Source organism: Phocoena sinus, chromosome 16 (assembly GCF_008692025.1).
Source record: "Phocoena sinus isolate mPhoSin1 chromosome 16, mPhoSin1.pri, whole genome shotgun sequence".
NCBI lineage: Eukaryota > Metazoa > Chordata > Mammalia > Artiodactyla > Phocoenidae > Phocoena > Phocoena sinus.
In genome coordinates, this window is record NC_045778.1 from 12,555,414 (window position 1) to 12,582,095 (window position 26,682).

General features: G+C 41.0%; 1 protein-coding gene across 6 annotated transcripts in view; it reads right to left on the reverse strand.

Moving 5' to 3' along the window:
* Positions 1-23,645, reverse strand: part of FAM13C (family with sequence similarity 13 member C) — a 142,560-nt gene extending 118,915 nt beyond the window's left edge. For 2 of the 6 annotated variants that reach the window (XM_032609107.1, XM_032609108.1), the window contains exons 1-3: positions 22,611-22,736; positions 16,151-16,207; positions 12,496-12,691 (exon numbers count right to left, since the gene is read on the reverse strand). In XM_032609107.1, coding sequence (XP_032464998.1) covers positions 12,496-12,691; positions 16,151-16,207; positions 22,611-22,672 — 315 coding nt within the window. In that variant the 5' untranslated portion in view covers positions 22,673-22,736. Of the gene's footprint in view, positions 1-12,495; positions 12,692-16,150; positions 16,208-21,955; positions 22,078-22,610; positions 23,130-23,584 lie in introns of those variants that run through there. The other 4 variants (XM_032609111.1, XM_032609109.1, XM_032609110.1 and 1 more) reach the window with 4 other exon arrangements.
* Between the last annotated feature and the right edge of the window lie 3,037 nt (positions 23,646-26,682).

Consider the following 26,682-nt stretch of genomic DNA (forward strand, 5'->3'; position numbering starts at 1 on the left):
AGTTTCATGAGCTGTTTATATATTTTGGAAATTAATCCCTCATCGGTCGCATCATTTGCAAATATATTCTCCCAGTCCACAGGTTGTCTTTTCATTTTGTTTATGGTTTCCTTTGTTGTGCAAAAGCTTTTAAGTTTGAATAGGTCCCATTTGTTTATTTTCGCTTTTATTTCTACTGTCTTGGGAGACTGATCTAAGAAAATATTGCTAAGATTTATGTCAGAGAATGTTTTGCCTACATGGTCTTCTAGGAGTTTTATGGTGTCATGCCTTATATTTAAGTCTTTAATCCAGTTTGAGTTTATTTTTGTATTAATCTATAGTGTGAGGGAGTATTCTAATTTCATTAATTTACATGGGGCTGTCCAGCTTTCCCAACACCATTTGCTGAAAAGACTGCCTTTCCTCCATCGTATATTCTTGCCTCCCTTGTTGAAGATTAATTGACCACAGGTGTGTGTGTTTATTTATGGGCTCTCTATTCTGTTCCATTGATCCATATGTCTGTTTTTGTGCCAATACTGCCCCATTTTGATTGCTGTACCTTTGTGGTACTGTCTGAAGTCTGGGAGGGTTATGCCTCCAGCTTTGTTCTTTTTCCTCAGGATTGATTTGGCAATTCTGGGTCTTTAATGGTTCCATATAAATTTTAGGATTATTTGTTCTCATTCTGTGAAAAATGTCATAGGTGATTTGATAGGGATCACATTAAACTTGTAGATTGCTATGGGTAACATGACCATTTTAACAATATTAATTCTTCTAATCCAAGAGCATGGGATATTGTTCCATCTTCCCACTTCCTTGAATCACCTTTGATTTTCTTTATGAATGTTTTATAGTTCTCAGCATATAAGTCTTTTACCTCCTTGGTTAGGTTTATTCCTAGATAATTTTTTAATGTGATTTTAAATGGGATTTTGTTTTTACTTTCTCTTTCTGATATTTCACTGCTAGTGTAAAGAAATGCAACAGATTTGTGTATATTAATCTTGTATCCTGCTGCCTTGCTGAGTTCATTTACCAGTGCTAATAGTTTTTGTGTGGCATTTTTAGGGTTTTCTATACAGAGTACCATGTCAACTGTATATAAAGATAATTTTACCTCTTCCTTTCCAATCTGGATAATTTTATTTTTCTTGTCTGATTGCTGTGGCTAGAACTTCTAAAACTAGGTTGAATAGAAGTGGTTAGAGTGGGCATCCTTGTCTTATTCCAGAATTCAGTGGGAAGGCTTTCAGATATTCACCGTTTAGTACTATGTTGGTGTTGGTTTGCCATAAACGGCTTTTATTATGTTGAGATATTAAATATCTTAACTTCTTTGAGGAGACTCTTGCCTTGCCTTCCTGGTTCCTGAACTTTAATTGGATCAGCAAATACACCTAAAGCCCCCCCTCTTTTACATCATTCACAGTAGGTACAAAACTGGAATCACATTCAGACATACACACAAAACCTCAGATTCTGCTACTCTATGGATTAAAGGAAAGTTGTTCTAAATTAGATTTAATCTGACCCTCTGTAAGTAGAATTTCTGATTCTGACTTTGGGGTTGATCAGGAAGGTAAGACTGATCAAAACTTTCAATGGTTCCTATCTGGCCGCTTCTCCCTTGCCCATACTGTCATTCCCAAAATGGTTAGGATCTCACTGAAGATCCACTCTGGGGTCCTGAACACAAACTTTGTGACAACAGAACCCAGAAATGGCACTAGCTAAACCTTCAGCTTCAAAGAGCGTTGCTTCTAAGTTATAAAAGTTGTGACCATCGGTTCTTCACAGGTACTTTTGGGGAATAATGCTCTCATAACAGACCAGTTAGAACTGTGTTTTGATGATGGCAAGAAGTCTCAGGCAGGATTTGTAGCATAAGCTCAAGTTCCCCAAATAAATCCAGCTTTATGAATAGAACTACTCTCTACCACAGTGGATGGTAAATGTAGTTAATGGGTCACTTACCCTTTGATCAAAACTCTTATGAAATACATAGTTCTATCAAACTCTTGTATATCTGTTCTGGTCCTGTGGAGCTTTGTGTGATGATATTAGACAGCAACACTCTAGTATTATCAGTGATAACTGTGGTTATTATTTAAAACATTGACTTGTCCACGGCCTTACTTCTTTCATTTAAATCTAGCACCATCCAGCCAGTGGTTTTCAATTAGGGATGCACTGCAGACTTGTCTGTGCAGTTTAATAACAATGCAGATGTCTAAGACCCACACCAGACTTAATGAATTTTTTACTTGATATTCTTGGCATCTTCTTTTAGGATTATTATTCTATATTTCAAGGTTTTTCTCATCTGTAAGAATTATATTCCTCCATTTTTGTAAAACCAGAACTAAATTCCCTGAGTTCTTTAAAAACAGGCTTATTTATTATCCTTTGAAACATTCTAACTTGGAGGGAATGGTTTTATTATCGTGTTTTGCATGTCACATTAATGTATCATTTTTATTATGAAATGTCATTAGACTTTTCACATTTGAAAATTACTAGTAGTAAATTAACCAAAATCACTTTCAGTTTCTGCATCTACAGATGTTTGTTTTCCTCAGATACTTGCCTGAAGGTTCTACTATCAGCTTCATGCCAGAGTTTGTATCTTCAACAAAGAATACTCTCAGGAGTCCCATGGTAAAGGCCCAGATATTTTAAATAATTGACAGGTCAAGGAACAGACTCTTGGGTATAGGCATCTGATGACACCAATGGGCTGAGTCAGGACGTGCAGAATTTCAGTCAAGAAGCAGACAACTTCATGCTACTGCTAACCCAAGATCAAGTGGAACAAGAATTAATTACACAGTCCATAGTGAATGGACTGATAAGGGAAATTTTACAGTGGTTATCTGACTGGAATATAGTTGTTTTAATGTTCTCTCTTATGGATCTATAAGAAAGTCCTTTCTCTCTACTTCAATGATTTGCTACCCATACAATTTAGTAGATTCTTGTATTAACGGTTTTTGATGATCTTCCTTATTCTTGATGCTCTGGCATTTCAAGCCTCAGTGACTGCGGAGAGACTGTCTCTCCCAGGACTAACCAATTCTTAGGGATAGCAAACACGACAAATGACTTGCCCCAGAGTGTGCCTTTCATGTGCAAACTAACCAGTCCAGAATCCATACTCTCAACCACCTCCTCTACCTGGTTCATATGCTCCAAGAGGTAATTCTCCTCTACCTTATGACCCAGGGCCAGGTACCAGACCACGAGTGAGAACCCCATACCTCAGAGTCCACTGAAATCATTCAGACCAGCCAATTTTAAACCTGCTTACTCTGCCTTGCCTCACCTTTCCAATAAAAAACACAATAAAGTCTCCACCCGTGCTATCTCCTTGCCCCATCTTCCTCCTGGATCAACCCTGGTGCTTCCCCATGTGGCCCTGCATGACATGGCATGCCCCATCCCTCTTAAGAACTGCAAGTAGAAACCTTTCCAAATGGTAGTCATCTTCTGTTCTGTTGGTCTCATCATACCTGAATGACAACAGAACCTACATTTAAAAACCATTGTTTATATAAACTGAAATGAAATATTTTAAAATGATATCTGAGTCTCACTGACCCCCAGAGTTCAGAAACTCATACCAAATGTCCTTACTTTCAATGGTGATCGCGTTATTTAAAATATTCAATAATAATGTCTTCCTTTTTACCAGGATATAATTGGAGAAATCTGTTATGTAACTAACATCTTGCCTAGAATGTCATATTGAGAATGATGCTCCTTGGATCAGGTAGAACAGGCCGACTGTGAGGAACTAATGTCGCTTTATTATGGCACCAATGCCTACGAAGGACTCTCAGGCTAACCGCCCTACTATCTAGTTCACAGGATCCAACCTTACAGGCGGTAAGGACCATCACTCCCTGGCAGTCCAGGAACATGAAGTTATTTTGGGGACTTCAAGAAAAGAGGAATTTACCCAAATGCATAAGTACTGCAGGTGAAATAAGGTGGAGAGAATTTCTTGAACTTGATTTGCCTTAGGAGTGCAAATAATAGAGGCATTTAAGGTCCAAGCTGAGATTCCTTATGAAAACCTCCAGAGAGATGTTAACTTTGTAATTATTCAAAACCATATGGCTCTAGATTTTGCAAAGCATATGTAAGAATACCTATATGATAAATGAACACTCTTGCTACACTTAGGTAAATAATAAGGCCAAACCTAATGAGACTAGTCTTACTTTGTGATCAAGGTTAATATCCCTTTGAGATATTATGACAACAAGGAAGAAGGAGGGAGGAAGAGAATATAAGAAAAAATTATAAAAGACTTTGAAATTTAGTGGATGTTCTGGCTAGCTCATCCATCTTGATAATCTCAGCTTTTGTTTGTCTTTGATTAGGCTAATTTACAAGGTTATGCAGATAGCAGTTAGCTTGTAGAAACCAATGACAGTGCAAATAATTTCCCTCCACAGAAATGCAAACTGTGTCCCCAGGAAAGTAGTTATAACCCTACAGATATACCAAGTTTTGCCAATTTTGTGTGCATCTAAAAATTTATCTCACCATTCCTTGTCAGACTATAAATGTGCGATACTTTGCATTCTTTTTTGAACCGGTTGTAATATCTTACTTGTTCCCTCATTAACTCATGATTTAAATTAAATTCTTCATATGTCTCTACTTCATATCTGTGTAAGAGTCATGATTATATGCTCTTTTTTCTTTTTTATATATTTTATTTACTTCTTTATACAACAGGTCCTTATTAGTCATCAATTTTATACACATCAGTGTACACATGTCAATGCCAATAGCCCAATTCATCATACCCCCACCCCCACCCCCCGCCGCTTTCCCCCCTTGGGGTCCATACGTTTGTTCTCTACATCTGTGTCTCAATTTCTGCCCTGAAAACCGGTTCATCTGTACCATTTTCTAGGATCCAGATATATGCGTTAATATACGATATTTGTTTCTCCCTTTCTGACTTACTTCAATCTGTATGACTGTCTCTAGATGCATCCACGTCTCTACAAATCACCCAATTCTGTTCCTTTTTATGGCTGAGTAATATTCTATTGTATATACGTACCACATCTTCTTTATCCATTTGTCTGTCGATAGGCATTTAGGTTGCTTCCATGACCCAGCTATTGTAAATAGTGCTGCAATGAACATTAGGGTGCATGTGTCTTTTTGAACTATGGTTTTCTCTGGGTATATGCCCAGTAGTGGGATTGCTGGGTCATATGCTAATTCTATTTTTAGTTTTTTAAGGAACCTCCGTACTGTTCTCCATAGTGGCTGTATCAACTTACATTCCCACCAACAGTGCAAGAGGGTTCCCTTTACTCCACATCCTCTCCAGCATTTGTTGTTTCTAGATTTTCTGATGATGCCAATTCTAACTGGTGTGAGGTGATACCTCACAAAATTACAATATTTTGATTTGCATTTCTCTAATAATTAGTGATGCTGAGCAGCTTTTCATGTGCTTCTTGGCCTACTGTATGTCTTCTTTGGAGAAATGTCTATTTAGGTCTTCTGGCCATTTCTTGATTGGGTTGTTTGTTTTTCTAATATTGAGTTGCATGAGCTGTTTATGTATTTTGGAGATTAATCCTTTGACCGACGATTTGTTTGCAAATATTTTCTCCATTCTGAGGGTTGTCTTTTCGTCTTGTTTATGGTTTCCTTTGCTGTGCAAAAGCCTTGAAGTTTCATTAGGTCCTATTTGTTTATTTTTTGTTTTACTTCCATTACTCTAGGAGGTGGATCAAAAAAGATCTTGCTGTGATTTACGCCAACGAGTGTTCTTCCTATGTTTTCCTCTAAGAATTTTATATGGTCTTACATTTAGGTTTCGAATCCATTTTGAGTTTATTTTTGTGTATGGTGTTAAAGAGTGTTCTAATTTCTTTCTTTTCCATGTAGCTGTCCAGTTTTGCCAGCACCACTTATTGACGAAACTGTCTTTTCTCCACTGTATATCCTTGCCTCCTTTGTCATAGATTAGTTGACCGTCAGAGCATGGGTTTATCTCTGGGCTTTCTACCTTGATCCATTGATCTATATTTCTGGTTTTGTGCCAATACCATATTGTCTTGATTACTGTAGCTTTGTAGTATACTCTGAAGTCAGGGAGTCTGATTCCTAGGCTCCGTTTTTTTCCCTCAAGACTGCATTGGCTATTTGTGGTCTTTTTTGTCTCCATACAAATTTTAAGATTTTTTGTCCTAGTCCTGTAAAAAATGCCATTGGTAACTTGATAGGGATAGGAATTAATCTGTAGATTGCTTTGGGTAGTATAGTCATTTTCACAATATTGATTTTTCCAATCCAAGAACATGGTATATCTCTCCACCTGCTGGTATCAACTTTAATTTCTTTCATCAGTGTCTTATGGTTTTCTGCATACAGGTCTTTTGTCTCCCTAGGTAGGTTTATTCCTAGGTATTTTATTCTTTTTGCTGCAATGGTAAATGAGAGTGTTTCCTTAATTTCTCTTTCAGATTTTCCATCATTAGTGTATAGGAATGCAAGAGATTTCTGTGCATTAATTTTGTATCCTGCAACTTTACCAAATTAATTTATTAGCTCTAGCAGTTTTCTGGTGGCATCTTTAGGATTCTCTATGTATAGTATCATGTCATCTGCAAACAGTGACAGTTTTACTTCTTCTTTTCAATTTGGATTCCTTTTATTTCTTTTTCTTCTCTGATTGCCATGGCTAGGACTTCCAAAATTATGTTGAATAATAGTGGTGAGAATGGACATCCTTGTCTTGTTCCTGATCTTAGAGGAAATGCTTTCAGTTTTTCACCATGGAGAATGGTATTTGCTGTGGGTTTGTTGTATATGGCCTTTATGATGTTGAGGTAGGGAACCCTCTATGCACTTTCTGGAGAGTTTTTATCATAAATGGGTGTGGAATTTTGTCAAAAGCTTTTTCTGCATCTACTGAGATGATCATATGGTTTTTACTCTTCAATTTGGTAATATGGTTATTTAGTAACGTATTGTTTAGCCTCCATGTGTTTGTGTTTTTTACATTTTTCCCTGTAATTGATTTCTAATCTCATAGCATTGTGGTCAGAAAAGACGCTTGATATGATTTCAATTTTCTTAAAGTTACTGAGGCTTGATTTGTGACCCAAGATGTGATTTATCCTGGAGAATGTTCCATGCACACTTGAGAAGAAAGTGTTATCTGATGTTTTTGGATGGAATTTCCTATAAATATCAATTAAATCTATCTGGTCTTGTGTCATTTAAAGCTTGTGTTTCCTTATTAATTTTCTATTTGGATGAACTGTCCATTGGTGTAAGTGAGGTGTTAAATTTCCCACTATTATTGTGTTACTGTCGATTTCCTCTTTTAGAGCTGTTAGCAGTTGCCTTACGTATTGAGGTGCTCCTATGTTGGGTGCATATATATTTATAGTTGTTATATCTTCTTCTTGGATTGATCCCTTGATCATTATGTAGTGTCCTTCCTTTTCTCTTGTAACATTTTTTTTTTTTTTTTGCGGTACACGGGGCTCTCACTGTTGTGGCCTCTCCCATTGCGAAGCACAGGCTCTGGACGCGCAGGCTGAGCGGCCATGGCTCACGGGCCCAGCTGCTCTGCGGCATGTGGAATCTTCCCGGACTGGGGCATGAACCTGTGTCCCCTGCATCAGCAGGCGGACTGTCAACCACTGCGCCACCAGGGAAGCCCAACATTCTTTATTTTAAAGTTTATTTTATCTGAGTATTGCGACACCAGCTTTGTTTTGATTTCCATTTGCATGGAATATCTTTTCCCATCTCCGCACTTTCAGTCTGTATGTGTCCCTAGGTCTGAAGTGGGTCTCTTGTAGACAGCATATATATGGGTCTTGTTTTGTATCCATTCAGTAAGCCTTTGTCTTTTGGTTGGAGCATTTAATCCATTCACATTCAAGCTAATTATCGATATGTATGTTTCTATGACCATTTTCTTAATTGTTTTGGGTTTGTTTTTGTAGGTCCTTCTCTTCTCCTGTGTTTCCCACTTAGAGAAGTTCCTTTAGCATTTGTTGTAGAGCTGGTTTGCTGGTGCTGAATGCTCTTACCTGTTGTTTGTCTGTAAAGCTTTTGATTTCTCCATCGAATCTGAATGAGATACTTGCCAGGTAGAGTAATCTTGGTTGTAGGTTCTTCCGTTTCATCACTTTAAGTATATCATTGCCAAACCCTTCTGACTTGTAGAGTTTCCGCTGAGAAATCAGCTGTTAACCTTATAGGAGTTCCCTTGTATGTTATTTGCCATTTTTCCCTTGCTGCTTTCAGTAATTTTTCTTTGTCTTTAATTTTTGCAAATTTGATTACTATGTGTCTCGGCGTGTTTCTCCTTGGGTTTATCCTGTATGGGACTCTCTGCGCTTCCTGGACTTGGGTGGCTATTTCCTTTCCCATGTTATGGAAGTTTTCAACTATAATGTCTTCAAATATTTTCTTGGGTCCTTTCTCTCTGTCTTCTTCTGGGACCCCTATAACGCAAATGTTGTTGCGTTTAATGTTGTCCCAGAGGTCTCTTAGGCTGTCTTCATTTCTTTTCATTCTTTTTTCTTTATTCTGTTCCACAGCAGTGAATTCCACCACTGTGTCTTCCAGGTCACTTATCCGTTCTTCTGCCTCAGTTATTCTGCTACTGATTCCTTCTAGTGTAGTTTTCACTTCAGTTATTGTGTTGTTCATCTCTGTTTGTTCTTTAATTCTTCTAGATCTTTGTTTTATTCTTGTATCTTCTCGATCTTTGCCTCCATTATGTTTCCAAGGTCCTGGATCATCTTCACTATCATTATTCTGAATTCTTCTTCTGGAAGATTGCCCATCTCCATTTCATTTAGTTGTTTTTCTGGGGTTTTATCTTGTTCCTTCATCTGGTTCATAGCTCTCTGTCTTTTCATCTTGTCTATCTATCTGTGAATGTGGATTTTGTTCCACAGGCTGCAGGATTATAGTTCTTCTTGCTTCTGCTGTCTACCCTCTGGTAGATGAGGCTATCTAAGAGGCTTGTGCAAGTTTCCTGATGGGAGGGACTGGTGGTGGGAAGAGCCGGCTGTTGCTCTGGTGGGCAGAGCTCAGTAAAGCTTCAATATGCTTGTCTGCTGATGGGTGGGGCTGGGTTCCCTCCCTGTTGGATATTTGGTCTGAGGCGACCCAACACTGGAGCATACCCTGGCTCTTTGGTGGGGCTAATGACGGACTATGGGAGGGCTCATGCCAAGGAGTACTTCCCAGAACTTCTGCCGGCAATGTCCCTGTCCTCACAGTGAGGCACAGCCACGCCCCCCTCCCCCCTGGCAGGAGACCCTCCAAAACTAGCAGGTAGGTCTGGTTCTGTCTCCTATGGGGTCACTGCTCCTTCCCCTGAGTCCCAATGCGCACACTACTTTGTGTGTGCCCTCCAAGAGTGGAGTCTGTTTCCCCCAGTCCTGTCAATGTCCTGCAATCAAATCACGCTAGCTTTCAAAGTCTGATTCTCTAGGAATTCCTCCTCCCGTTGCTGGACCCCCAGGTTTCCAAGCCTGACGTGGGGCTCAGAACCTTCACTCCAGTGGGTGGACTTCTGTGGTATAAGTGTTCTCCAGTTTGTGAGTCACCCATCCAGCAGTTATGGGATTTGATTTTATTGTGATTGTGTCCCTCCTACCATGTCACTGTAGCTTCTCCTTTGTCTTTGGATGTAGGGTATCTTTTTGGTGAGTTCCAGTGTCTTCCTGTCGATGACTGTTCAACAGCTGTGATTCCAGTGTTCTCGAAAGAGGGAGTGAGAGCACGTCCTTCTACTCTGCCATCTTGAACCAATCTCTCTATATGCTCTTTTGAAATGTGACTTTTTATAACTGAATAAAGATATAATGCTTCCATTTTATGGAAATATATATATGTACCATTTTACAAAAAATTGCTATATGTAATTGTATATATAATGTGTGTGTGTGTGTGTGTGTATATATATATATATATATATATATATATATAAACAGTTTTGAGTCATTCATTGAGTAATACCGAGTGACTGAGTGCCAGAGATCCAAAGGTGGACAAGAAAGACTGACTCACTGACCTCAAGGAACCTAAGTCCTAGTGGAGCTAACATTCACTCAAACAATGTTTGTCTAGCTTATGTGACCAGCATCACAAAGCTTTAAGGCAGAGAAGAAAAACATACTTATAAAATTCTCTCCAAAGTAATCCTTTCTCAATAACTAATTACTGCTTAGCAACACAATATATGACCAAAGGAAAAAAATTCCAGAGTGAAATAAAAGGTTTTGTATAAAAAGGGGTAAGTAAATCACCAGAATCATACTTGGAAGTTCTGGGTACCTCTAGTTAGAAATATTGTGCTTTTATGTAAAAGACATTCCACTCAAGTTCTTCCAAATCTGACTAAAGAGGTTATGTAATCCCTCTGAGCCTTCGTTTTCCCATTTGTACAAAAAGATAATAATAACCATTCCATGGGATTGTCATAAACATGGTACATACCTGGAGCACAGTAAATGCTTAAATAAGTGTCAGCTGATTTTATTAATAATATTATTTATAGATGCTCAGTTCTTTTTTTGTTTTGTTTTGTTTTTTGCAGTACGCGGGCCTCTCACCGCTGTGGCCTCTCCCGCTGCAGAGCACAGGCTCCGGATGCACAGGCCCAGCGGCCATGGCTCACGGGCCCAGCTGCTCTGCGGCATGTGGGACCCTCCCGGACCGGGACACGACCCCGTGTCCCCCGCACCGGCAGGCGGACTCCCAACCACTGTGCCACCAGGGAAGCCCTAGATGCTCAGTTCTTGATCAGTACTCAACCACTGTCAATTATATCTCTCCAAAGAAAATGGGAAGAATGAAATCTGTTTCAAATTGCTCCAAAATATGGAAGACCTAAAATGATATTATCGAAGTTCTCTTAGTCATTACGGGGAAAATAATCTCATTGTGTACACTGGGACGTTTGGAATGAACTGGAAATTTTACATGCAGTCTCGGATTCCAATGCTGTATTATCTGCGAAGACTGTACAAGCATCTCACTCTCCTGGAATCTTCCTGTGCATGAGCAACATGTTGGGAATTACATGCCCCATTAGCACATTATTGCAAGTGACGACTGCGTAACTTCTCTGAGGCCAGACTAAAGGATGACAAGAAAGAGGGCATTCTAGGAGAGACGGCTGGTCACCCAAAGCCCACAATGTCACAGGTGGCCTTTAGTAGGAGATTCAAGGTCAGAGTCTCCCCAGACCCAGTCAGACTCTGCAGGCAGCCCTTTGGGTACCTGTGTCCTCCCCAGCACCAGACTCTCTAATCAAACAAGTGTTGGGTACACTCGGTAATAGGCAGGGTCTCAAGTTAATCATAACTCAAATGATATTTCACACTTAACCTCTCTCTACAATTCAACTCAGTTTCAGAAAATTACAACAGAACTTCATAAATGCTCACGGCATTTCATCTCACTGCAAAATTAACTGACTAAATAAGAGGTCACAATGCCAAAAAAGAAATGCGATAAAAGACAAATAAGAAAATTACAAGGTCAAATAAACTGCCCAGCCAAAGGTGTTTTAGCAGGAAGATCACCTGGTGCCCATTTGCAAAGTTGGACTGGACTTCAAGTTATTAGATAATTAACGTATTACACCGAGAGCCTCCCACATTATTTTTAAAGTTAACAGTTAGGTGTTAACAAAAAAGCAAAGGTCACATTAATGAAGCACCTATGTCCCCAAAACTGTGTTAGGTGCATTACAAGTACCTTAATGCTGGGACCATTAACCTCCTAGTAAGATTAAAATGGATTATATTCGTTTCATCTCTTTTAAAAGCACCATAAATTATTTGAGGGGTATTTGAGAGTTTTAAAAATCACATTCTTTGATACATCCCTCTACGACTAGAAAAGTAAAATGAATGATTGTGTATAAAATGTATTACTTGAATCAAGTTGGAAAGATGCTTCATTCATACCTTTAAATACTTATCTACCTCAAAGAACCAGATTCTACACACACGTACAATCATGCACATACACGCTTGAGTGTTTTTCCAAAGCCACTAAACTGAAACCTAAGAAGAATGTCTCTGTATAAACCTGGGACTTCTGATTTGCTGAGAAGAGGCTCCAAGTTTGGGGCCAGAGTTACACACCCTAGATAAGTGAAGCTCATTGGAAATCCTCCTCCACCCTCCCCCACAAAGGACGCAGCAGCTCCCCTAGACGCAGCAGCTCCCCTAAATCAATGTCAAAGTCCGGCATTTAAGAATATCAGTTTGAAAGGGCGCTAAATGAGCAGCCTGCCCAGCGCACTCCTCTATTAACCCAGGGGAGGAGCGCACACACGCGTCCCAGGTCACAGGTGCGCGATGACAAGTCACGCTAATCTCTGCCTGCAAAATAACGTGCTCAGACCATCACCGTCACCGGAATGGTGCTCTCACCAGAGGAGCACCCGTCTTGGCCAAGGTCTGAGGAGGTGGGGCCCGCTACCTGACTTTCTCCGTGGCTCCTCCCGTTCTCGGCCTTGAAGATGGACTTGGGCTTCCGGGACTTGAAGTTGCCCATGCTGGGTCGCAGCACGTCCAGCCTCACGGGCTGCTCTACATGCTGCGGCGGCTCGCGGGATGGCACGGGCTCCTCTAGCGGAGCCCCGGCATCGGGATAATTTTCTTTATCGTCTTCATCTCTAGAACAGGAAAGACCCAATTTAGAAAGCACCCTTTTTGTAGAAGGTGGACATGCTGGCAACAGGGAAGACCAGATCAACAGGCTTATTAGAAGAATGAACTAAGCTATCTATCATGATTATTTCTGTAATCTGGTCAGTTAATAAACAGTGACTGCTTTCAAATTGAAAACAAAAACAAAAAGAGTCTAATAATCCGCCCTGGGAAAGAGAGGCTGGTGACACTCACTGCTGCTCATTTACACGGTACCTAGCAAACTTTTTAGTGTAGGCTGCTTCAGAAGAACTGAATGTCACTTTTTAGATCACACCACATTCCCTTCCCATCTTTGCTAGTGGATACATACTTTCTGTAGTTGTAGCTTTGCACATACTATCATACTTGTTTTTCATTTTTCACTTCAAGATCGTTTCACATATGCCATGTTTTTCTCTCACCAATAATAATGTGAGATATTCCAGTTAGCTATTGTCATTCCTACATTATAGATTAACACTCTAAACCCTAGAGATTAAATAAAGGGCTAATTCACCCAGACCTGGAGTGGTCAGGTGGGTCCCCAGTCTCTCATGCATGTGTCCTTGGTTCAAGGCATGATGCTTCCTCCTCACTGGCAAGTCTCTAACCATCTCCTTACAACTTGCAGACGCATTTAAAAGTCTAACTGGGGTCTATTTTAATAGAATACATACTACCTCAATAGAATTAAGACAAGAGCCAAGTTTTACCCAGCCAAGCCATCCATCTGAACAACCCTCTCAACGCAAAGCCAAAGATCCCAGTATCTGGGTCCTGAGGGTGTGAACGGCTGGAGAAGACTGACCTGGCTGGCGTTACCTCCACACACTCAGCGCTGGGAGGGCAGTGTTCATTTTCACGCATCGATCAAATTCAACACAGCATCGCCCTGCCCCTTCAATTGCCTCAAAAATAGTGACATAATAACACTCTTATTTGAAGTCATTTGTCCCTCTTAAATCTAGATGCATTTTATTTTCTTATTTTGCTAAGAATTCAGCAACTACCATAGCCAGATGGAGCATTCCCTCTATACAATCAATATGATTGTCCTTAACCCATTAGCAATCATTCAGTACTAGATCACGCAATTCTGTAGGACTGGCCACTTCCCTCAGGTGGTGTTTTTCCCTCCTGTGCCCTGACCAGCAGTACCCATAGAAGAGATTTTGGCAAGGTCAGCTAGCAAGCAATTCCTCATGGCTCAAGGATACATAAAGCCAAGAGACAAGAACAGCAAAAGAAAGATTTCTATGTCGACTGCTCAGGATGCCTTTTTACAAATAGAAGATGAAACTCACTAAGCTGATATCAGGAAGATGAGCTCCAGTTAGTCTCTGGGATAAGAGCAAAGAAAACATTGGGCCAGGATGTCTGGAGCAGGGCCGGGGTGCATGTCGTTGGACAAGATGTGGAAATAAAATGATATGAAAGAGTTAAACTTAAGCCTCAGGACAAACTTAGTATCTGGTAAAGGAAAACCCAACGGGTGAAATAATTCTTCATGATAGTAACTGAAAACACAAACAAACAACAAAACAATGTCAGTGACACTGGTTAATATTTTCCCTTAAGATCTATAATTTAAAAAAAATTGTATGTCACTAATGGGTTTGGAAACCAATATCACACCATGAGTTGGAACTACACTAGTTCATTTGAAATGCATGTCTCTCACTAGTGACAAATACTACTCATCCACACACCCTATGCTCCTGGGTGAGCAACGGAAGAAGCAACAGCGACCTCTACCATAACCTAAATGTTCCTCATTCGAGGAGGATTCTAGCACACTCAAGAATAAAAATGACTTTTCAAATCTAAAACGACGCTTTTGATAGACTCCTTCCTAAAATAATACCTGAATTTTGTTTTACATATCATATTTTCAAGGTGTCCAAAAGCTATAAATGTCATCCTTGACTTGAAAAACGGGGCAAAAAGCATCTGTATCTCATTACACAAATATAAAACCTAAATAGAAATGTCATCTTTAGAAATACATTTCCAACCTATTACTGGTTCCTCAGAATCCCCAAAACAGAATATAGGTAACATAATTTATGTCACCGCTTACTGGAATCAGTCATAACTGAGAACGACCACGGTGTTCTGAAAAGAACAAGAGTCCAAAATATCCTCCTACTTGTTAGAAATGCAGCCAGAGCCACACCACCTCACCTCTGTGACCCTCATCCATAAGATGCCGGCATCTCTACGTGACAGAGGCAGTACGGTCTCTGTGAAATGCCTACCAAAGAAAGTTGGCTCAAGACCACAATCCAATAAATGGGGGCTACTCTCACTTGGGGCCTTGGGCGAGTGGTTATTTGCAAAGAAAAAACTGAAGGTTATTTTTAGTCTTCCCAATACCTCCAGGATAAATTCCAAACTCCTTAGCAGGGTATATAAACCCTTTGTAATCAGGTCTTTGTTTATCTCTGGAACTTTATTTCTTACCACTCCTGGCATCCTCAGCTCTCAGGGTTCCTGCCATCCTGAACTGCTTGCTATACCTTCAAGTTGAATTATTTTCTCTGCCCTCTGTTGGCTTACCAGTTAAGTTGCTCCCTCTGCTTGGTTTTTCGGCCTTATATTCCACCAAAAAAAGAGTCATGTGACATGTGGAGTTTTCTTCAGGAATCCATCCCAGAAACCTCACTGGGCTATCTGGTCATTCTAAGTGAATCCTCTGTTTCCCGCTAGTAAAACAGCACTTAATGCACTGTAGCATCATCATCTATATTCTGGCCTGTCTCCTCCAGTGAACTGAATTCCTGGGAGCAGGGATTGGTTTGAATTTCTCCATCCCGTATCTCCACTGGTTTCTGGCACACAAAAATGTATGAAACAAAGGCCTTCAACAAATGTCTGTTATCCAACAAGTGTCACACAGACCAGTGTCCAGATGCTGCCTCATAGCGGCTGTGTTATCTTGGATGAGCTATAATCCCTCTGAGCCTCAGTTTCTCCATCTAGGATGAGGAGGGAAACATCAGCTTCCTTTCAGTTGTTTAGATTAAATAATAAAATGCATGTGAAAGTGCTTGAGTGAAGCAAATGTAGAAGAAATGGTTAACGTGAAGGTTCTGCCATCATATCATGAACCCGGTGATGACCAAGATCCAGACACTCAATGCCACGTTTGGTGAATAAATCTAAAAGCTCTTCCTTAAGGTCTATGATGGGAACAGATGTGCTAATCAATGCTGAATTCAATAGGCATTTACTGAGCATTCTCCATAGAAAAGGTACCGTCCTGAGTGCTAAGGGGGGTATACAAAAGTGGACAAGACAAAACTTCCTTCAACAGCTGATAATCTATTAGAAGAAACAGAACATGAGAACAAAGTATTAGAATTCAAAGAAGAGACTTGAGATACCAGACCCAGATGGTTTCTGTCCTTCATAATTAAGAACCAAGCAATGGTGAGTCCTACCTGAGACTAGAGCAGTCAGTCTGATCTTCATGCACAGAGACCGTGTCTTCGTCACACCTGGAGAGAGGAGGTAAAAGCACATCAGATCCAACTGTCTGCAGCAGCAGAAGCAGCAACAGTCTAAAATTATCTGACGATTAGCACAGGAAACTAAAAAATGGAACAATCTTTACCACTCTCACTCATTGACTCTCACTCAGCGTCAATTCCCCAACGTCTACCAGGTAATGACACCGATGTTGTCATATCATGTGAGCTTAAACGCTTAGAACCAGAGGTAACACTCCTTTTTCGTCCACTACTCTGCATCACCTAAGCAAACAAGATCTTAGCAAGAACCTAAGTGTTCACAGCACTTGAGGGAACATCTGACACCAACACTGGTGGATTGCTGTTGGCTCAAAAGAGACTCCGCTACATGCCTCTTGGCACTTCTTCTGCCTCAAGGCAGTCCCAAACCACACCAGCTGCCCTTTGGCTCACTCCATTGGCCTCCAGACTTTCTTGACATCCTTCCTTTTCACAAAATTTCTGAAATAACCTTGTGAAAAATTCTTGGCTCTTCCATATTGAAAACTCTCCAGTGTTCCACGCTGCCTAAGTGCCTCTGGAGGAGGACCATTCTCTCACTCTGGTGTATGAGAGAGCCTTCGTTCCTATTCTCAGCCCTTCCCACTCCGCCTCACCCCACACCACTCCAGCCTGGAATGCTTTTTTCCATCTTCAACTCCTACTCAGCCTTCACTGCTCCAGCCTCACAAGCTCTGTGAACTTTCCTCGCCACGTTCACCCACGTGCCATGTTCCCATTTTAACCTTAGTACAGAATGGTTTCCTCTTCATTCTGAGGTTTTAGTAACCAACTAGATCTTGCCTAGCACTGTCATGTAATTCCTTTGTACCTCTGAGATCTTTTAAATTAGTTGTTAATTCCATGAAAAGAAATAACCATCATTTCTTTTTCTAGATACACTGCCACAGTGCCTACAATGTCACCCCAGAGTAGACACTCAATAAATGCTTGAATCAAATCATTAACTCAGGCCCCTCAGCAAGTCTGTTCCCTGGAATAATGGAACAAGCATTTATTGAGCACTCACTGCCTTCCAAGTACTGCCTTAGGCACTGGAGCTGTGCTTCTCAAACTTTTGGGGATTCCCGATTGACCAGCTGGTTTTCTATTTCCAATCCACTGTGGAGAGATAATTTGGTAAAAAGGTCACAGGAATATCAAATTCCTATAAAAGTTATTAAAGGCATACTCCCTATTTCTGTACTGTTCTTGTCTCAGACAAGAACACCACTTTGAGTAGCACTACTGCTAAAGGACAGAAAGTTGAGAAAGACCGAGACCCTGCTCTGACAGAGTCCCAATGTAATGAGTAGACATAAGTAAATAAATATCTACATACATAGATATAACCATAATACAGTATTTATACTACATGAAACCTTTTAAAAATTTAAAATATTCCTTACCAGCAGTGGTGTATAATTTACCCACAAAACAAATGGATGAAAGTTTCAGTCCTCTTCCCTTACTATCCCTTTTAAATTATGGTTTTGTAATGAATTAAACAAAGGCTCTAACCTAACAGACTCTAACCCTCTTTACCTGCTGGCAGCTGGGAAAAAAAAATGCATCGACTTAACAAAATGAACTCAATTTCCTTGCTTTCCCATTTTTTTTTTTGACTCTCAATAACCCACTTTGTCCATCTCATGGAAAACAACAATTAAATTCCTAAACGTTGTCTTGTTCTCCTCCATTAGAGGCAGTTACTATAATAGATCGTCGGAGCTGTATAATGAATAAAAATGTTTCCCAATAAAAACAACCTAGCTAAGTAGAAAAGCCAATGAAGAACAGAAATCTAGAATTGTTGCTTCCAAAGAACTAGGGTTCAAACAGAGTTTCAACCTTAGAGCTCAACAATACCTATTGTTTGGGAATTTGGCAAGAACTATTTTTTCTCCCCCTCATTTGATTTATTAATTTTTCTTCCCAAAGTACAATTAGTTAAAAATAAGAAATCAGTACCAGAACATACAAAGTTGCAGATGCTTTCTGAAATATGAAGCCAGACCTAATTAGCTGATCCGATTTTAAGGACTACTGAACAACTCCAGTCATCACTCAAGAAAACACAATTCCTAGCTTGCAGACATAGCGATGAAATAGATCTCCTTATGGCTTCCGCGGCACACATATGCAAGCTCTTTTAGTTCAATTTCCATTTGCTTTGATGAAGACCATCAAGCTCTACTCAATTAACATCTTTCTGATTGTTCTACTGATTCCTCGCCCAGGAGGCCCCCACAAATGCACAATACTGGCCCAATTATAAAACTGGATTCCACACTGGGAACCCATATCCAAATATTCCTACTCCTGGAAAAAAAATCAACTCAGATCAAGTGTCCAACTGCTCTTGGGCATGAGATTCTCTTCCTACATGTTATTCCAATAAAAGAATTTAAAGACCAACGCTTTAATGATGTTCTTTGTAAATTATCAAAACCAGGCATCTTCTAGTACAAACTTTTTCAAACTATAAACTGTGACCTATTAGGAGGTCCTGAAATTAGACAGTAGCTCAGCATTTTGTTGTTACTATTGGTAGAGAAACAGAATAGAAAATGTCAGTATAGTGAGGGTTAGGTGTTATTTCATGAAACTTGTTTAAATAAACCATATCTATACATTTGTGCTGGAGTGCAACATAAAATGTGTTTATTGTTGTTCACAGTAAAAATGTGAAGACACCTCTATTAACTGACTTCCTTTGAGGTTCTCATCAACTAGATTCTAAGTTCCCAGAGCTCCTAACTTGTTGTTGCCCAGACAATACATGGATAATTTGTCCTCGCCATCATTTCTTTGTGAAATGCTCAGGGTCGTAACTCTTCTATTTGGACTTTTGCTTCCTCTATCAACCACAAACAAGAAAAAGTTAGATGGTACTTTATAGTTCACCTTCTCTTTCATATGATCTCAATTAAGCCTGACAATGGTGTGAGGTAGGAATTACCTTCACACAGGGGCTGAGGAATTTCCCAGGATCCCGAGGTGTAAAGCAGTGATGCCTGTGTCACTTCTGCTCCACCACACTAAGCCCACTGAACAGTCTCTTCAGTCTACGTTCCCAGGGGTTCACAAGAGAGAGAAAGACTTGTTTCTGAGGATAATGGTGGAGTAAGAAGTACCCATGAGAGGTTCTCTTTTTTGTCTCGAGGTAAATAAGAAGAGAGATCTCAGTCTGGTGATTAGATAAAATGTAGTTGTACCCGGAAGGGGACTTCTATTCCCTGCAGTACCATGCCCCTTGAAGGCAAAGTTGCAGGGGTATAGCCTGCAATCCTGTGGGATTTCTCAAAGTGTGTCTGATTAAAATACAGGTTCCACTATATGCAATATCCTGGGATAAACCATAATGGAAAAGAATATAAAAAAGAATGTGTATGTGTGTGTGTATATATATATATATATATATATATATATATATATATATATAACTGACTCGCTTTGCTGTACAGCAGAAATTAACACAACACTGTAAATCAACTATACTTCATTTTTTAAAAATAAATTAATTTTAAAAATGGGAAAAAAAATAGCAAGTTCCAGCCTCATCTCCACCCCCAGCCCCACTAGATCAACTCTCTGGGGGTGGAGCCCAGGAATGCGAGTTTTTCTGCCCTCTCCCCACGTAACTAGTATGCTTCTGAACAGTTCAACACTGACCTAAAGGTTTAAAAACCCAGACCAGCAAGTGGGCTGACTCCAACATAATCACCCATTTCTAGGTTCCCACTTGGGAATAAAGCCTGGGAAGCTGGATTTTTCACAAGCCCCCATTCCCTTCCCCAGTTGATATTGATAATCAGTTGGTTTTGAGAATTACTGCTTTGCATAATAACTAATTTGTTGCAGAATTCATTGCTGGGCAGGCTTCATTTCAAATAATGGGTTAGCCAGGGCAACAGAGGAAATGACCATGGAAAAATAACAGATGAAAGGGCGCTGCAGATACAGAAGAGAAGGCCAAGGCCAAGGCCATTCTGATCTCAGAAGAATGTGGGTAGCAAAAGAAATTGAACTGGTCCAGAGCTGCACAGACAGGGCCAGGCATGGGAGAAACTGAGAAAAGCATAAAATACATCCTTGAGTCCCTCCCAATTCCCCTTCGCCTTGACTCTTATAAGACCCCGAGCTGGCAAAGCAGAACCCTCTTAGGTTAGACTAGCTGCTAACATAATTTATATTAAAGTATTAACGACAATTTGAATCCACCTCCCAGGGGCACAGACTTTTTAATTTCCATTTTAATAAGGGTCACCACCAGAGTTCTTCATCCAAAAACAAAATCATCTCTAGATAGAATTTCAGGCACTAAAAAAGATAAGTACGTGTAAGTAGGAGGAAGTAGGAGTGAGGTGGGGATAGGAGAAAGGGGACGTTTTCTCGTATCTAAAACATATAAGAGAGGCAAGTGCCTCCTCTGTGCATGCCGAGACCAGACGTGAACATTTACTGATGACATGCTACTTCTTTGTCTCAGTGTAGTGCATCCTGGTCCTGCTGACTTTAGGGTCATGCCCAGAGAACCACGGAAAATGGTTCATATTACTGAGGGGAGGAGAAAATACTATATTAGATGATGACTAGCTTTAAATGACCCTCGCCTGTACTGTTACACCTATGAAGATTTGGTATGCTTCAAATGTTCTCCTCAGATTTTTAGATTAGCCAGATGGCATTCCCATTGTCACTCAGTGCCTTTTAAAATAAATCACTGTCACTTCTGTGAACACAACAGGACCTCATGCAATCAGAACTCCTTGAGGAGTGTCCAAAGACAAGGTACCAGACTTTCCCCAGCATTTAACTATAAAACCATTTTTTTAAAAACTGTCCATGTGAAATCTAGAATTAAGTGACTCCATTTTGAAGCTGCTATGCCTACGGCTGACTTTGAGGATTCAGCCACACAGGGGTCCTGAGAATCAGGCCCAGGAAGCATCTGGTGCTGCAAGCACAGCACACGGAGGAAAGCAATACCTGTGCACCTGAACCAGGGAGTCACAGCCTCATCTTTGGCCTGCATGCTTTGGCCTGCATCTCTCCCCACTCTTAGGCTTTTAGAAAAGCAAAGCTGTAGCACCATTACCAAGCAATCTCATTAAGGGGACACAGCAGGTCCCAATGAGTATTCTACATTGGATCTTCTAAAATCAACCCTGGGCCTTTTTTTTTAAAAAAAGTAACTAAACTTAAGTGAGCCCAAAGCTCAACACTGAGAGAGCAGCATATCCAAACAGAGAAACAAAGGAATGTGAAAAACAAGAGGGCCTGGGAAGCCCTGCAGCCCTCCATCACCAAGTCATTGTGACAGTGACTTGAAACTCACATAATTTATTTGCCTTTTAGGGAACTTTAGCAAATAACTCCCAAGTTACCGGGACTTCTGTATCAAACTTTTTTTGATGCAGCGTTTTTAAATGTAGTTGAGTATACAACCTTATACCCCCTTTATCCTGAAAAAAATGTTTAGAGTGACTTCTATCATAAGGTCCCGGAAGTAAACATAATGAGTTAGCCTAGAGAAAGACTCCTAAATAAAGTATAGACATTTCATACATATATGGATATATATAAATTATATATCAGTTACATATAGTATTAGCATAATATACTACCTGTTAATTTTTAACATATACATATAACATAGTATTAGAAAAACATATTAAGGAAGGAATGACAAGAATTAAAACCACAAACTATAAATATCTAATAAAAAAATACCATGCATGCTGGCCTTGAATAAAATATTCACTCCTTCATTCCATGTTTGAACGGTGTTAGTCGTCCCAATCGAAAGCTTTAACCATGAGACTAGATAACGCATTCCTCCTATAGCCAGATCTCTGAGAGCAGAAGACAAAATTGACAAAGGGCATGCAAGAAAAGTTTACTCTACTGTGTCTTAAAAGTCTGTACACAGCAGAGGGTGAGACTAAGTTTAGCCTATTTATCACATGCTGGAATCCAACTCATTTCACATCCATCTCCTATTTGCCGTAAATGTACACAGCATGCTCCATGAAAACAGACACCAGCGTTGGCAAAATACAACAAAGCTTTCCTATTGACATGTCAAAGAGATTTATTTTTTTTTTAAATCTGAACTCCAAGAACACGTATTTTGGAGCACTGAGCTCCCGCAGGCCATCAGTTTGTTTTAATCGCTCTCCCGTAGTTGCTAAAACACTGATTTCAACCTGTAAAGATTTCTGGGCCCCATCAGTCCCCACATCTCGCGGGCTTCACAACCCCAGATTACAGGAGACAATGCGTCTAGTACCCGGTAGAGCGGCTGGAAACGGTAGAGAATACCTTCCCGATAGTTGCTTCCTGAGAAAGGCATGCAAATCTTATTTTAGTGACAAAAATCACTTACTCTGTTACAGCGGTGCTGCTGAAGGAATTATCCTGAAGGCTGAAACAGAAACAAGAAAACATCAGCCAAGTCCGGCCGGGGAGCCGTCTCCCTGATCGCTCTCCGGGAGTTAGAGCACATACACAAACATGGCATTGCAAGGCAAGTCTCAGGGCTCCCCGGCACACTCGCTCTACCTTGGGCTGCTGTCTGCACATGCTCGTAACGACACCCCCAGCAGGGGCCCGGCCGCACGGGCGAACCACAAAGCCCGGCAGCCCGCGAGGCTGCGGGGACAGAGCTGGGCGGGGCGCGGCGACGGGGCCGGGACCCCGGGACCCCCTCGAGGAGCACCTGGAGCGTGACCGCGCGACCCCAATCTCGTCAGCCGGGCGCCGAGTTTAATCCGGGCCTCCCGGTGCCCGCCACCCCCGGGAAAGCCTGACTGTTTCTGCCTAGGTGCTGAAATCCGCGGGCGACTTGCTTTCTTCCAGACGTCTCCTACCAGTTTTACAGAGCTACCTCCCTCTAGGGATGGAGGCTCGCAGAGATTCAGAAACCGTTCAGAAAAAGCTGGAAGGGAACGAGAAGGGGGAGGGAAACACAGCTGCTGTTTTGGGGGTGTGGATGTGTGGGTGTGTGTTTATTGCCCAGGAAAAAGAAAAGCCTCTGAAAGAGGGCTAGCTGCATCACACCAGATCTGTCTGCACTCTGTTATTTCAGTCCCGAAGAGGAAGCGCCCAGCCCCGGACTGCAGAGCTGTGAATGAGCCCACGCAGGGCGGGTGAAGAATTTGTTCCAGGCATTAGCTGGTGACTGGGTGGGGGGACCGTGAGCGAGATTGGGGTTTCCTCTGCAAGAGCAGCCCGCCCGAGCTCCACTCCCAACCACCTTTACAAAAGATGAGAGAGCAAATGCACCCACGCTACCGCCTTTAAATAAAGGCAGCCTTGCTGGGGGAGGGGAAGGCTGTTAGCCCCTACTTGCTTCGTTACCCTGGAGATGTTTGTCCTGCACTCTTTCCATCGTTAATTTCTCCTGCCCGTTGACCTTGATATGGAGTGAACAGTCACCTGGGAAAGATGCTTATTTTGAATTTCGAATTAAGAAGATTCCCCCATTCCCTTCTTTTAATTTGTCCACTCCCAGGAGCAGCTGAGATGGTTTTTAGTCAAAATTATATCAGACGGTGAGTTAAACGATAGCAAAAAATTTCAAAATTTCATTTTCAGGTTATCAGAAAAATTACTCAAAACTTGGTACTAAGGGGAAAGAGTGAGACCTTTCAGTGTCACGAGACATTTTTCACAGGTCCACCCAAGGACTGCTTAATTCTCTAAAAAAAAAAAAGGATGTGTTTGACATGCTATTCACTCTTAAGTTAGATTCCTGACACGGTGGAGTTACGCGTTAACATGGTACATTTTGTCCAATCCGTCCAGAGGAAAAGATAACCTCAGCATTGATGGTTTTATTGCGTTGTGCAGCTTTAACCAATCTCGCATCTAACCTAACAATCTTATACTAACATTCTTTCTAAATGCCTGCAAATGTTCAGATCCTCAAAACGCTCTTGGAACCAAGAGCATCATCATCTTATAGATCCCCTCATTAATCATCATCTCATAGATCCCCTCTTATGGATCCCCTTATTAAAGTTAACAGATCTCTGATATGTCCCTATATTTGTATCAGAGTCATATCTTTAACTTTCAAAGTTATACTTTGAAAAATCAAAATAGAGTTTTCAAAGACCAACAGGTTTCCTTAAGGTCCTTTGCAATTTTCCTTTCCTCTCTCTAAATATTTTTAAAAGTAGCTGAATAAAAGCCTAACACAGGAATTCCCTGGAAATATCGCAGGTTTGCTTCCAGACCACCACAATAAAGCAAATGTTGCAATAAAGCTCGTCACACGAATTTTTCGGTTTCCCAGTATGTATAAAAGTTATGTTTAGGGGCTTCCCTGGTGGCGCAGTGGTTGACAGTCTGCCTGCCGATGCAGGGGACACGGGTTCGTGCCCCGGTCCGGGAAGATCCCACATGCCGCGGAGTGGCTGGGCCCATGAGCCATGGCCACTGAGCCTGCGCGTCCGGAGCCTGCGCTCCGCAACGGAAGAGGCCACAACAGTGACAGACCCGCATACCACCAAAAAAAAAAGTTATGTTTAAACTATACTGTAGTCTACTAAGTGTGCAATAGCATTATGTCTGAAAAAACAATGTACATAACTTAATTTAAAAATACTTCATTCCTAAAAAATGCTAACCATCACCTGAGCTTTTGGCAGGTTGTAATCTTTTTGCTGGCGGGGGATGGGTCTTGCCCCGATGTTGATGGCTGCTGACTGGTCAGGGTGGTGGTTGCTGAAGGGTGGGAGGCTGTGGTCATTTCTTAAAATAAGACAAGGAAGTCTGCCACGTCAATTTAAGCTTCCATTCACGAATGATTTCTCTGGAGCATGCAATGCTGTTTGATAGCATTTTCCCCACAACAGAACTTCAAATTGGAGTCAGTCCTCTCAAACCCTGCCACTGTTTTCTCAACCAAGTGTGTGTAGTATTCTAAATCTTTTGCTGCCATTTCAATAATCTTCACAGCATCTTCACCAGGAATAGATTACATCTCAAGAAACCACTGTCTTTATTAACCATAAGAAGCAACTCTTTCGTTAAAGGTTTATCATGAGATTGCAGCAGTTCAGTCACATCTTCAGGCTCACTTCTAATTCTAGTTCCCTTGCTATTTCCACCATATTTTCAGTTACTGACTCACCACCTGAAGTCTTGAACCCCTCAAAGTCATCCGTGAAGGTCGGAATCAACTTCATCCAACCTGCTGTTAATGTTGGTATTTTGACCTCTTCCCATGAATCACCAATGTTCTTAATGACATCTAGAATGGTGAATCCTTTCCAGAAGGTTTTCAATTTACTTCACCTAGATCCATCAGAGGAATCACAACCTAGGGCAGCTACAGCCTTACAAGATCTATTTCTTAGCCAACAAGGCTTGAAAGTCTAAAGTACTCCTCGATTCATGGGCTGAAGAATGGATGCTGTGTTTTAATTTCCTACAGGAACATCGCCTTTGAATTCACAGCTTGGCTGTTTGGCACAAGAGGCCTATAGCTTTCACATGTCCTCCTCACTAAGTTTAATCATTTCTAGCTTTTGATGCTAGTGAGAGATGTGCAATTCTTCCTTTCACTTGAACACTTGGAGGCAATTGTAGAGTTATTAGCTGGACTAATTTCAATGCTGTTGTGTCTCAGGGAATAGGGAGACCCAAGGAAAGGGAGAGAGACAGGGAATGGCCAATTGGTGGAGCAGTCAGAACACACAGAACATTTATCAATTAAGTTCATCATCTCCTATGGGTGCAATTCGTGGTGCCCCAAAACAATTACAATAGTAACATCAAAGAGCACTAATCACGGATCACCATAACAAATATAATAATAATGAAAAAGTCTGATATATTGCGAGAACTATCAAAATGTGACAGAGTCACAAGATGAACAAATACTGTTGGAAAAATGGTGCCAAAAGACTTACTTGACACAGGGTTGCCACAAACCTTCAATTTGTTAAAAAAAAAACACAGTGTCTGGGCTTCCCTGGTGGCGCAGTGGTTGAGAGTCCGCCTGCTGATGCAGGGGACACAGGTTCGTGCCCCGCTCCGGGAAGATCCCACATATCGCAGAGCGGCTGGGCCCGTGAGCCATGGCCCCTGAGCCTGCGCGTCCGGAGCCTGTGCTCCGCAACGGGAGAGGCCACAACAGTAAGAGACCCGCGTACCGCAAAAATACAAAACAAAACAAAACAAAAAAATGCAGTGTCTGCAAAGAGCAATAAAGGGAAGTACAATAAAATGAGGTATGTCTATATGGTCTCAGATTTGAACTCTATGGACTGAAATAACTTTAGAAGTATTCAGCCCTTAAATGATTTAATATATAGTGTGAATACATTCCTAAGCCACCTACTGCCTCATACGAGTTATGTTCAGGAGTGTCAGACATGGCCTCTTCTATGTACACCATGTATGTGTACACATTATTTAAAAAATCACAAAACGAGGTTTATTCTTTC